General features: G+C 41.7%; 1 protein-coding gene across 1 annotated transcript in view; it reads left to right on the top strand.

The window, feature by feature from the left end:
• DYTN (dystrotelin) overlaps positions 1–13485 on the top strand; it is a 53143-nt gene extending 39658 nt beyond the window's left edge. Inside the window, exons 11-13 of the mRNA XM_007089949.2 lie at positions 5206–5365; positions 7764–8268; positions 13382–13485. Coding sequence (XP_007090011.2) covers positions 5206–5365; positions 7764–8268; positions 13382–13485 — 769 coding nt within the window. The remainder of the gene's footprint in view (positions 1–5205; positions 5366–7763; positions 8269–13381) is intronic.
• Positions 13486–14312: the final 827 nt, after the last annotated feature.

Here is a 14312-nt window from a genome sequence, read left to right as displayed (position 1 = left end):
GTTTAGAGTCATTGTGATGTCTGTAGGTTTCATGCTTGTAGCGATGTCTCTGGTACTTTGTCTCACAGGATCCCCCTTAGGATCTCTTGTAGGGCTGGCTTAGTGGTGACGAATTCCTTCGTCGTTTTTGTTAGTTTGGGAAGACCTTTATCTCTCCTTCTATTCTAAATGACAGACTTGCTGGATAAAGGATTCTCGGCTGCATATTTTTTCTGTTCATCACATTGAAGATCTCCTGCCATTGCTTTCTGGCCTGCCAAGTTTCAGTAGAGAGATCGGTCACAAGTCTTATAGGTCTCCCTTTATATGTTAGAGAGTTTTTATCCCTAGCTGCTTTCAGAATTTTCTCTTTATCCTTGTATTTTGCCAATTTCACTATGATATGTTGTGCAGAAGATCAATTCAAGTTACGTCTGAAGGGAGTTCTCTGTGCCTCTTGGATTTCAATGCCTTTTTCCTTCCCCAGATCAGGGAAGTTCTCAGCTATTTCTTCAAGTACCCCTTCAGCACCTTTCCCTCTCTCTTCCTCCTCTGGAATACCAATTATGTGTAGATTATTTCTCTTTAGTGCATCACTTAGTTCTCTAATTTTCCCCTCATACTCCTGGATTTTTTTATCTCTCTTTTTCTCAGCTTCCTCTTTTTCCATAACTTTATCTTCTAGTTCACCTATTCTCTCCTCTGCCTCTTCAATCCAAACTGTGGTCGTTTCCATTTTATTTTGCAGCTCGTTTATATCATTTTTTAGCTCCTCCTGACTGTTCCTTAGTCCCATGATCTCTGTAGCAATAGATTCTCTGCTGTCCTCTATACTGTTTTCAAGCCCAGAGATTAATTTTATGACCATTATTCTAAATTCACTTTCTGTTATATGGTTGAAATCCTTTTTGATCAGTTCGTTAGCTGTTGTTATTTCCTGGAGATTCTTTTGAGGGGAATTCTTCCGTTTCGTCATTTTGGATAGTCCCTGGAGTGGTGCGGGACTTCGGGGCACTTCCCCTGTGCTGTCTTGAATAACTCGCGTTGGTGGGCGGGGCCGCAGTCAGACCTGATGTCTGCCTCCAGCCCACCGCTGGGGCCACCATCAGACTGGTGTGTACCTTCTCTTCCCCTCTCCTAGGGGTGGGATTCACTGTGGGGTGGTGAGGCCCATCTAGGCTACTTGCACACTGCCAGGCTGTGGTGCTGGGGATCTGGCATATTAGCTGGGGTGGATGGGCAAGGTGCACGGGGGCGGGAGGGGCAGGCTCAGCTCGCTTATCCTTCGGAGATCCACTTCTGGAGGGGCCCTGTGGCACCGGGAGGGAGTCAGGCCTGCCGCCAGAGGTGTGGGTCCGCAGAAGCACAGCATTGGGTGTTTGCACAGTGCAAGCAAGTTCCCTGGCAGGAACTGGTTCCCTTTGGGATTTTGGCTGGGGGATGGGTGAGGGAATTGGCGCTGGCCAACGCCTTTGTTCCCTGCCAAGCTGCACTCTGTCATCCGGGGCTCAGCAACTCTCCCTCCCATTGTCCTCCAGCCTTCCCACTCTCTGAGCAGAGCTGTTAACTTATAACCTTCCAGATGTTAAGTCCCGCTTGCTGTCAGAACACACTCTGCCTGGCCCCTCCGCTTTTGCAAGCCAGACTCGTGGGCTCTGCTTGGCCAGCGGGCCGCCCCTCCACCCCGGCTCCCTCCCACCAGTCCGTGTAGGCGCACCGCCTCGCCGCCCTTCCTACCCTCTTCCGTGGGCCTCTCGTCTGCACTTGGCTCTGGAGACTCCGTTCTGCTTGTCTTCTGGCGGTTTTCTGGGTTATTTAGGCAGGTGTAGGTGGAATCTAAGTGATCAGCAGGACGCAGTGAGCCCAGCGTCCTCCTATGCCGCCATCTTCCCTCCGATCTAGCCAAGGTCACCAGTATAGGAACAAAGACCCCGGCTGAGGGCAGCAAACCCTAGCCCCGGCCGGGTGTTGTGATTTACCATAAATCTGATCTGTTGCCACCGTACAGTAACGTGACTATTTCTTGGGACAAACGGCACCAGCCACAACGCGAGGAGACCCTCCCCCAGAAGATCACTGCAGGTCTGACCAGCTGGAGTCTCTAAATGGTGGGATTTTGAAACACAGCCAGGCCTGAGATAAAAATTTTGGAGAGAGGCACCGCCTGGTAGGCAAACAGCTTGGACATAGACAGGGGGCAGATGGGGAGCTGGCGGAAGTGGGGACACAGGAGGGGTGACTGATCACACGCCTGTGAGAGTGTGAACTTCCTGCTCTGGAGACTAGAGAGAATGGTGAAGGCGTTTTCGCTATTAGCCCACCAACAGTGATTGACCCCAGTGGGCTATACAGCGCCACCAAGTGGAGAATGGAGCCATTACACCAAGCCCTGCCCGGCTGTGACCTCCAGACACCTCTCGGCTAAGCAAGTGGGCTTGAGAACTGAGAACCGTAGAGGCAGGCCCCTCCCTTAGAAGACCAGCCTAGATCCCTTCCACGAGTTCAGTCTACTGACCATAGACTCCTGCAAAGTTTCAGCTCTAGGGGAAACTGGATCTAGCTTCATTTGGGTGTTTTGTTTGTTTTTTGTTGTTGCCGCTGCTTTTGTTTTGTTTTTTCTATTGTTTTTCTTTTATTTCTTGGATACAGAAAGAGCAAAATTGTTTTATTTTTTATTTTTTAATTTTCAATTTTTTTCTCTCTTCTTTTCTCTTTTTTCTATCAAGCTTCTCTTAACAAGCAGACCAAAACACACCTAGGAGTTAGCTTCCCTTATTTTATGTTTTCAGGTTTTCAATTTTTATTTTATTTTATTCTATTATTATTATTATTATTATTATGTTTCCCCCCCAAAATGACAAGATGGAGGAATTTACTTCTAAAGAAAGAACAAGAAGAAATGACAGCCAAGGATTTAATCAATGCAGACATAAGTAAGATATCGAACTAGAGTTTAAAACAACAGTTATAAGGATACCACCTGTGATTGAAAAAAACATAGAAATCACCAGAGAATCCCTTTCTGCAGAGATAAAAGAACTAAAATCTAGTCAGGCCAAAATTAAAAATTCTATAACTGAGATGCAAACCCACACAGAGGCCATAAAAATGAGGATGGATGAAGCAGAGGAGTGAATTTGTGGTATAGAAGTAAAATTATGGGAAATAATGAAGCTGAAAAGAAGGGGAAAACAAAGGTCAGGGATCATGAAGGCAGCCTTAAGGAACTCAGCAATTTATTAAAATGTACTAACATTCAAATCACAGGTGTCCCAGAAGATGAAGAGAGAAAAAAGGGGCAGAAGATTTATGTGAGCAAGTTATAACTGAAAACTTCCCTAATCTGGGAAAGCCACAGACATTAAAATCCAAGAAGCACAGAGAACTCCCATTAAACTCAAAAAAAGCCAGCCATCACCAAGATATACCATAGTCAAATTCACAAAATACACAGACAAGGAAAGAAAGCAGCAGGGGGCGGGGGGTGGGGGGATGGGGAGGGAAGTCCCTAACCTACAAGGGAAGACAGATCAGGTCAGTTCACAGCAGATCTGTCCACAGAAACTCGGCAGACCAGAAAAGAGTGGCAAGATATATCAAACATGCTGAATCAGAAAAAATGTGCAGCCAAGAATTCTTTATCCAGCAAAGCTGTCATTCAAAATAGAAGGAGAAATAGAGAGTTCCCCAGACAAATAAAAATGAAAGGCGTCTGTGACCACTAAACCAGTCCTACAAGAAATTTTAAGGGGCATTCTTTGAGTGGAGAAAAAAAAAAGACCAAAAGCAACAAAGACTAGAAAGGACCAGAAATCATCACCAGAAACACCAACACTACAGATAACACAAAGACACTAAATTTATGTTTCAATAATCACCGTGAATGTAAATGGACTAAAGGCTCCAGTCAAAAGACATAGGATATCAGAATGGATTAAAAAATAAGATTCATCTATATGCTGCCTACGAGAGACTCATTTCAGTAAAGACACCTGCAGACTGAAAGTAAGGGGACGGAGAACCATCTATCACGCTAATGGACATCAAAAGAAAGCCAAAGTAGCAATGCTTATATCAGACAAACTAGATTTTAAAACAAACCCTGTAACAAGAGATGAAGAAGGGCATTATATCATAATTTAGAGGTCCAGCAAGAAGATCTAACAATTGTAAATATTTATGCCCCTAACTTAATGAACCCAAATATCTAAATCAATTAATCACAAACATAAAGAAACTCATTGATAGGGGACTTTAACGCTCCTCTTACACTAATGGATGCATCATCTAAGCAGAAAATCAACAAGGAAACAATAGCTTTGAATAACACACTGGACCGGATGGACTTAACAGAGAGATTCAGAGCATTTCATCAAGTAAGACAGTCAGGGATGGCCTCACTGAAAATGCAATGTTGAGCAATGACTGTGAGAGGGTGAGGAGAGGATGGAGGGTTCCAGGCAGAAGGACCAAAAGGGCAGACTGGTGTGTTGAGAGTAGCCAAGAGCTCTGTGTGGCTGGCAGTGAGTGAGCCAGAGGGGAAGTAGAGGGAGGTCAAAGAGGAAAGGGGGCTCTTGGCCAACTGCTGGGCCTTGTCTGCCTCTGAAGGACTTTGGCTTATTCTAAACAAGGAAGGGGACCCTTGGAGGATTTTGAGCAGAGGAGTGACATGATCTGGTTTGTGTTTTAAAAGAATTGCCCTGACTGCCTGGTTCTTTCTTAAACCCATGAACAACTGCATTTAGGAAGAGGAACCAAAACAGACCCACAATTCATGAATTGCCTGCCTCATTGTTCCCTCCCTGTCCTGGTCCCTCCCTGCCCTGCTAGGTGTTTAGCCATGACATGTATACTGTCCTTCTAAATGGAGTGATTCCAGACAAAGTGATAATGAATAAGGTCAAATTTCAAATGCAACTAGCTAGTGAAGGTATGCTGTCAAAAGCAACCCATAACATGCATGATGAGTTTTCTAAAACACCTCTAATGCCAATGAAATTCTTAATGGAATTGTGTGTATATATAAGAGACGTAAAAGGCAGTGGTATATGGTGACCATATTGTCAAACAGTATAAAACAGCATTGATCAAGGTTAAGTAATAGTCAAGGCACAGGCTCCTCCAGTATCTTTCCACAGAGAGGACTCACGGTACATCTTGCTAGGGCTCTGGTGAGTGTGCTGGCCTCTTGCCCTTCCTACTCACGCAAACCTGTCCTCTTTGCAGAGTCCTTAAAAAACAGTTAAACCGATACAAAGACAAGTTGCAAGCCATATATGCCGCCCAGAAAGAAAAAAGTTGCCGATTTGAAACAAAGATTCACCAACTCATGGCCAACCAGGATAGTCTGTGGACCCAGCTACAGCAGATGGGGCAGCATCTACAGGTAGGCAGTGTGGGAGATGCCATCTGGACCGTCCAGAAATCTGACCTCAAATCCTCTGGCCAGTGGAGGGACTTCTGCCTGAAGCTTCTCACCTCACTCTGATCGGCCTCTTCTCTTCCCTGCCTCCTCTCTCCATTCCCTCACTCCTCCCACTCTTATCCTCTCCAGACTGTGTCCTTCCCCTTCCTGAAGGCAATGCCATTGGGAGAATTGGTGGCTGGTGTGGTTATCAGTGCCATTTAGAAACTATAGATCTAGAGCAAAGTGGTCCTTTACAGCACTGATTAGCCTTTTGGTCTCTGCATCCTTTTTACATTCTTAAAAAAAAATTGATGATCTCAAGGAGCTTTTGTGGGTTATATCTATTGCTCTTTACCATGATCAAAAATAAAAGCGAGAGGTGGCTTAAAAGTTTATTACTGAATTTTAAAATGTAATAAACCCATTACATAGGGAACAATTTTAAATAGTAACTATATATTTAAAAAAAAAAAACCTTAGAATAGTGGCATTGTTTCACATTTTTAAACAAATTTCTTTAATATCTGGCTTAATAAAAGACATGACATGGGGTGCCTGGGTGGGTCAGTTTGTTAAGCGTCTGACATCAGCTCAGGGCATGATCTCATGGTTCACGGGTTCAAGCCCTGTGCCGGGCTCTGTGCTGATAGTGCAGAGCCGGGAGCCTGCTTCAGATTCTATTCTGTGTCTCCCTCTGTCTCTCTCTCTGCCCCTCACCGTCTCACACTCTGTTTCTCTCGTTCTCTCTCTCTCACTCTCTCTCTCTCTGTCAAAAGTAAACATTAAAAAATGTAAATAAACATTAAATTTTTTTAATTAAATAAATAAGTTAATAAATAAATAGAAGACATGACTTCACTGCTTCATTCAAGATGTTTTATTGAAGTATATGAAGAAATCTGGTCTTATAGAGATTTGCAGTTGAAAAAGAGAAAAATGTTTGAATAAAATCTGTTCAAATCATTAGAGATCTTTTTCGTTGGAAGTGCACCGAAACACAAGTGATTGTTTCTTAAAGGAGAGTTGCAACCTTGAATCTGAAGCCATCGCTCTCTCACACTCTTGTTTCATTAAAATACAATGTTGTGTTGTGCTCTTCGAATGAAGCTTCTACCCATGCATGATATTGGAGCATGATACACTGGTAATTTGGAAGTTCGCTGAGCTAAGCCAAACTTCTTGCCTCCCATTAGACAATACCCACCCTTCCTCCTCCGCCCCCCCTCCCCCCCCCCCCACCAAATCACATTCATTAATACCACCATTAAGCTCATCAGGAAAGTCTTTCCGGGTTGGAAAGGTATCATGCACGTGGTGGTAGATCCGAGTTATCTAAAATCTGGTTTCTGCTACAAGCCTCACCTGTTAAAATTGACAACACATACTGTGAATTGCTTCCTTACTGTGACAATCTCACTTCACCTATTTTTGGAAAACGTTTGCCAGACTTCCAAGTCTGCATAACAGTCTGCAAGTCCATCCTTTCACCCAAAAGGCAACTTTTGTGTTTCAGTAACATTAGAAGTATTTTGCACACTTCCCACTTCATCCTACACATGTCATACATGTAGTCTACAAAATACATGGCATCATGTACATTTTTCATCCTAAAAAATACATGTCATAACTAAGAAAACTGAAAATGTTTGTTATACCACCAAGGATATTTTTATTTTATTTTTATTTATTTATTTATTTATTTTAGCTGCGAGAGCATAATTGTGAAGAACACTACTGACTAGTAGCACTCTTTGATGCTGCCTTGATTTGTACCAAGGCACCAACGGTGTTAGCCTTACTTACTTTAGCCTTACTTTTGACTCTGTACCCTCGGGGCAAATGTCAACACAGTGAACAGGCAAATAATACCTAAGTATCATCGGGCAAATAATTTTGACCTCACAGACCTCTAAGAAGGTCTTAGGGATTTCCGAGAATCTGTGGACCACACTTTGGGAATTGTGCTTTATAGGGTGCACACCCCCTAGATTCTATACCCATGGCTTATTATAAGCCCCCCAACGTACCTAGCTAGATGGATCATTATGAACGTGTTTTATTGTAATACATTTTAGCTACAATTCAAGGTATCCTGATGTTCTCAGAAATTCCTTATGATAGTTTTAGAACCTGAACATTTAGGACCTAGAATTTTCCCAAGTTCTTGTGATATTTTAGAATCTGAACTGCTGTCCTTTTTGTAGCTGGTTTTAGAGGGACATTGAATTAACAGCATAAAATAAAATCAATAATAAATGATTTACAAGGAGAAAAAAAAATCTTGCATTAAAATTTCCGATTAGGAGATTAAAACGTAATGTATTTATGAAAAGGGTACGATAAAGGTTGATTTCTTCATGAAGTTTTCTTTACCCAGGCAATGTTGCAGCCACTCCACCCTTCATCTTCTTCCTGTCAAAATACGATGTCCAAGGGTGACCACGGAAAGGATGGAAGGTTTTGGAGGGGAGGAGATTCTTCCCAGGCCACAAATGCCACTGAAGCCTGTTCAGAATGGGAACCTCTCACTTACCCAACCATGACTGACAAAAGTCACCAAAGTCAAGCAAATGCAGAGCGTGCTGTACCAAATTCAGAATCCCCAGAGGCCCTTTTGCCGCTGAAGTCAACACAAAACAGCAAGGCACAAAGCCAAGCACCAAAGACCTCAAAGGAAATCTTTAGCTCCTTACCCGGTTCTCAGGAAGGATCGCTGCAGGACACCCCCCATATGGTTCCTGAAATGAGCAGTCATGCTCTGGCAACTGCAGACAGAAAAGAGATGCCTAACATCCAGGAGGGAAAGGATGAGCTAGAGGAAAAGGAACTGCAAGAACTGTTGTCAAAACTTACAGATGCCTTCACTCTAGAAGTGCCAGCAGGTAAGATTTTCACAATCATTGGAAAAAGTTAACGGCCAAGGATTCAGGCTGCCTTTTTTTAAAAAAAATTTTTGTAATGTTTATTTATTTTTGAGACAGAGGGAGATAGAGCATGAACAGGGGAGGGTCAGAGAGAGGGAGACACAGAATCCGAAGCAGGCTCCAGGCTCCGAGCTGTCAGCCCAGAACCCGACGTGGGGCTTGAGCCCACGAACCGTGAGATCATGACCTGAGCCGAAGTAGGACACTTAACCGACTGAGCCACCCAGGCGCCCTCAGGCTGCCTTTTGTTTTATAACATTATCCCAACAGCTACAATTCATCTAGTGAGTAAGAGTGAGAGTTGTGAATCGTTTGGACATCAGTAGCATCTCTGAACTTGAGGTCTAGAGTAGCCCAATTTACAAGGTTTTTGTGAGCACTAAAGGTGATAGACCGTAAGAGATTTTACTATAGCGTCTGGCACAATCCTAGCATTCCATAATAGTAAATAGCTACAAACATTTTAGAAATAAGCAGCTTTCATAGCTAAACTGGAGAAACAAAAGCAAAAAATAAAAACGATATGAAGATGTCAAAGACCAAAAGACTCTCCTAGAAGAGAAGCCAAGTTTTTACGTGAAATTTAAATTAGAAAGCATTTCCATTATAAAGTATTAAATTATAGAAGGGAAGTAAATAACAAAAAATAGATAATTTTGTTATTGCTCTTATTATTATTAATAGTACTGCCACAAATATAATTGGGCAGCCTGACATTACCATTTAAAAATGGGGGTAATAATAAAGCATAAGAGACTCTTAAAAACTGAGAACAAACTGAGGGTTGATGGGGATGGGAGAGAGGAGAGGGTGGGTGATGGGTATTGAGGAGGGCACCTTTTGGGATGAGCACTGGGTGTTGTATGGAAACCAATGTGACAATAAACTACATATATTGGAAAAAAATTAAATAAATACATAAATAAATGGGGGTAATAATGATGTTCTTCCAGAAGACAATTGATTAAGTTTCTACAATGTAAGTAGTAGAATTTATCATCATTATCATCATCATCTTCTTCATAAGCTATGACTCCTTGCTAAATTCTGAAGGCTCTTTTTAAAAAATCTTGAAAAAAATAAGAAAAAATAAAAATCTTTTTGAAAATTAAGTCAAAATTTAGCTTAAAATTTTAATTTTAAAATTTAAAAGGCTCTTTACTATAGTTATTTCTTCTGTTTTGGCCTGATAGTATCTTATTTATAGTGTTTTGTTGCCTTAATATTATCCCTATATCTATATCCATGTCCTTTTTGAAAGCCTAAAATCTTTTGTGCTTGAGTGACCATCTAGAGATGTGCGAGGAGGGCTTCTCAAAATATTTCCCAATTGGCGTGTGAGTTTTTTAGAGCTGCCATAACAAAGCACCTACCACAGAGTGGGTAGCTCGAACATCACAAATTAATTTTCTCACAGGCCTGAAGGCTGAAGTCTGAGATCAAGGTATCCCTCTGTGGGCATCCCTATCCAAATTTGCTCTTTCTATAAAGACACTACTCCTATTGGATTAGGATCTGCCCGTATAACTTCATTTTAATTTAATTAACTCTTTAAAGAAGCTGTTTCCCAATATATTCACACCCTGAGGTCCTGGGGTTAGGACACCCACATATGAATTTGGGAAGAGACACAATCCAACGCGTAACAGTCGGTGAGCTGGAAAATAAGTACATCATAATGTCGGTCGTATACTGAAGTTGGTAGAAACAAGTCAATAAAGTAATTATTTGGTGATTCTGAAAATCTCCAGTGTGAGAAGAGTTGGAGTTATAATGCTTGCATTAGAGGACACAAGATTACCAAGATGCCCAAAGCATGCTCAGACTGCCTGAGATAAAGACAGGATGAGAACTCCTTGTGCTTGATTCTGAGGCCGGCACAAGATTCCACCCACTGTGTTTCCACTTTAACTTCATTGGGGTCATGACGAGTACTCAAAGCAAAGTCAACATCCACTTGAAGGTTTCAGGAAAATTTCACGTAAAAATTTGGCTTTTATTCGAGAAAAATCTTCCAGTCTTTGATATCTTCATCTCATTTTTATTTTTTGTTTTGTTTCTCCAACTGAAGTTATTAGGGCTGTTGATTCCTCACAGCCCTTGCAAATGGAGCAGGCTGTGTTGCACGTTCCAGATCACTAATAAGCCAGGTCTAGTACACACATTGGGAAGACATTATCCCAACACGTGTGCAGTTTGATACCTAAAACTAAAAGATGCATGCATATTTTAATTTCCTTTATCAAAGTCTATATATAAAAATCATACATACATACGTATACACACATGATTATATCATTAAAAGGAAAATCATGAAAGGGTAAAGCTTATTTCTACATTTAGATGATGCAATAATGTGTAGAGGTGCAGTTAGCATCGTCCAATCTTGTAGAATATACCAAAAAAAAAAAAGTATGTCTCAAAAAATTAATTTAAGGAGAATCATTAGGATGTTTCTACTGGAGGTATACAAAAGTGCTTAGGATGTTAGCAAGAGAGCACGTATTTTCCCTTTTTGTTATTATGGTAGTGTATACTTCAGGATGATCCCACAAATGCTAATTGACAAGATTTAAATTTACAGTCTTATTTCTTTTCGAGCAGCTCTGTTTCCTTAATGCTTTCAAGCAGAGGATCTATGTTAATCTTCATGGCTATTTGCATTTCCTAAACCTTGTCACTCCTCACTCAAATATTTCTGAGTAAGTTTATATCTTTATTCATTCTGGTTTTGAATATGATCTTGTTTGCAAATTCTTCTTAGCCATTGGTGATATGGGTTATAAAAGTACACTCCGTCATTTATGCATAATCTCTGCATGCTTGCCAAAATTACACCAAAAGGGCATAACAGGGCCAGAGGTGTGATAACCACACTGATGAAGGTGTGGAAAGGCCAACAAACTAAATTAGGGTGTTGGCTGCCTTTGTTTTATTTCTCTGTCACGGATGCATCAAATAACAGCAGGAAGTTTTTGATCATCTTACTGTCCCAGTTTTTTTTTTTAATTTGAGAATTCTCTGGAAAATTAGGAAGTCCCATTGTTTGTAACAGGCTAAGGTTTACTCAGTGTCAACGTATTTACCCAGTGTTGTGATCATCCTAGTGATGTAGGCAGGCTGGGTCCGAGGACCCAGAGCGGGTCCTGAGGACCTGCCAAGAGAGTCTGTGGCTTCACGCAGGATGGAAATCAAATGCAAGCCAGCAGGAGGTGAAAGCAGAATTTATTGAAGATATAAAGAGCGAGGTACAGATGGAGAGTCTGAGAGACTTGGAAAGGAAGAGAGGGAGTCTCATCTTTGGTTCGGTCTGGGGTTTTATTGGCAATTGTAGTCAGTGCACGTGTCCTCTCGGGCACACAGGAACCGGTCAGAACAAGGACAGAGTGCAGGTGTCCATCGTAAGGCACTTATTCCCTGAAGCCAGGGAGTCTTGGCATCAAGATAGATAATCTAGCGCCAGTGGTCTGGAAAAGGCACATGATGGCTCTGCCCTGTCATTCTTTAGATATCATCTATTATGCTGGAAGACCCCAAAGACATCATTAGCTCTTTGTCCTTTACAAGGAGGACACACATTAAGGCATGTGTAGGGTGGGGGGTGCAGGTCCTAACAAGAATAGAAGCGGGAAAAGAAGTGAAGGGGGAAAAGAAAAACACAGCTTTTTCTTTCACAGGGTCTCTTCCGTTTCCCTGCCTCACTGTCGCTGACTATTCTTTTAGATGGGAGCTGCACTAAGGGGTCAACACAGTTTGGAAATTAAGATGAACTTTAAATTACTTAAAAGATAAGACTAACGCAATAAGCCTAATGGTCAATTAGGCAGTTGTGCACATTAACTGAATAGAGTCATTCATTATCACGATAGGATAACAGAATTTCAAGAGACTATGAGATTTTAATAGAAAGCATGTAGAAGAAGTTCCCCAAACCTCCTTAAATTCCAAATGCTGGGTTGAAAATCAGTAGCAAACGATTTGCTCAAGCTTGCAGCAAAGGAATTTACCTTACAGTGCAGGAACAGGACATTTTTCTCTGTATGGTTGTATGGCTTTCCTTTCTCAACTTAAGTTATATTGTTCTTGCTTTTGCTTTTTTTTTCATAGGGCACCGCTCAAACTATTCATCAGTAGCCAAACAGCAGAGGTTCTCACAGCATGGTCCCTAGACCAACGGCATCAGACTCACCTATGACCATGTTAGCAATGCAAATTCTTGGGCCCCATCCCTGATATACTCTATTAGCCAGGAAGCTCCAGAGAAACAGAACCAAAAGGGTGTAATATAGAAAGAGACTTATTTTTAAGAAATTGGCTCATGTGATTATGGAGGCTGGCAAGTCCCAAGATCGACTGTCAGCAAATTGGAGACCTAGAAGAACCAGCGGGTGTGGTTCTAGTGCAAAAGCTGGCAGGCTGGAGACTTAGGAAACGGTGATCTTTCAACTGGAATCTGAAGGCAGAAGAAAACTCATTTTCCAGCTGCGAGGCAGTCAGGCCGAAAGACTTCTCCTACTTAGCCTTTTTGCTTAATTCAGGCCTTCAATTGATTGAATGAGGTCCATCCACATTAGGGAAGGCAATCTGCTGCGGTTAGTCTGCAGATTCAAATGTTAATGTCATCCAGAAACACTCAGCACACCCAGAACAATGTTTGACCAAATATCTGAGCACCAGTAGCCAGTCAAGTTGAGGCATAAAATTAACCATCACATGTACCAAATCAGAACTCTTAGGGGAGGACCTAGAAACCTGTTTTTACACTGTCCAGGTGACTCTGATATACACCAGAGTTTGAAAACCTCTGCTCTACAGTGGGATTTCTGGCTCCTCAGATTATCGCTCAGAGTCATGGGAATGTCCTTTAAGAACCCAAGACCAAGTTGTATTAGTAATCGATCGTGGCAAATAACAGCCATCTTATTTTCCAGATAGCCTAGAGAAAGGGCATTGCCAACAGGGACGGGGGAGCGATGGTTTCTATTTCTTCTCCATGCTAGAACTTTGGCACCGTCAGCTTAGGAACCTGTAAGTGCTTTCTCTGAAGGACTCTCCTGTTTGTTGATTTCAGGCCCGCAATCTTCGGTAAACATGGACCTGTATTGTGGAGCTGAGCGGCTGTGCAGGGCCTTCTCTGCCCTTGTCGATCAAATCACTTTGTCCAACTTGAAGTGATGAGTCCAGGCCCAAAGACCCCTTGGATGATGATGAAACATATTTTCAAAATCTATACTAAAAGAATTAAGCCTCTCACCTCTCCATAATCTGGTGTGAAATGTGAAGAAAGTAAGTTTTATTTTTTTCATCTCCCTACTCACGTATCTCAGTCCTGCAGTTCAGACGAAAGCCCCGGGAGTGGGGGCAAAGGAAAAAAAAGGCCAAGTCAAATCCAGGTGTGTTGGGTATCCGATAGAGGGCCATTATTCATTCGAATACCTTATTAGTGATATTCCAGTGTGTGATCTACATGAATTAATGCAACTGTCTTCTTCAAGTAGCACTTAGTGAATTGATGACTGTATTTTCTTTTTTTTTTTGCCCGTATTAATATCTTTCTTTTTAAATTTATTTTTTATTTTTAAATTTACATCCAAGTTAGTTATCATATAGTGCAAGAATGATTTCAGGAGTAGATTCCAGTGATTGATTCCCTATGTATAACACCCAGCGCTCATCCCAACAAGTGTCTTCCTTAGTGCCCATTACCCATTGAGCTCATCCCCCCACCCACAATGCCTCCACCAACCCTCCGTTTGTTCTCTGTATTTAAGAGTCTCTTGTCCCCCTCCCTGTTTTTATATTATTTTTCCTCCCTTCCCTTATGTTCATCTGTTTCGTATCTTAAATTCTACATGAGTGAAGTCATATGATATTTGTCTTTCTCTGACTAATATCGCTTAGCATAATACCCTCTAGTTCCATCCACATTGTTGTAAATGGCAAGATTTCATTCTTTTTGATTGCCAATTATTACGCTGTTGTGTATACACACACACACACAC

The sequence above is a fragment of the Panthera tigris genome, chromosome C1 (genome assembly GCF_018350195.1).
Source record: "Panthera tigris isolate Pti1 chromosome C1, P.tigris_Pti1_mat1.1, whole genome shotgun sequence".
NCBI lineage: Eukaryota > Metazoa > Chordata > Mammalia > Carnivora > Felidae > Panthera > Panthera tigris.
Note: the sequence above shows the minus strand (reverse complement) of the source record. Positions and strands in the feature narration are given on the sequence as shown.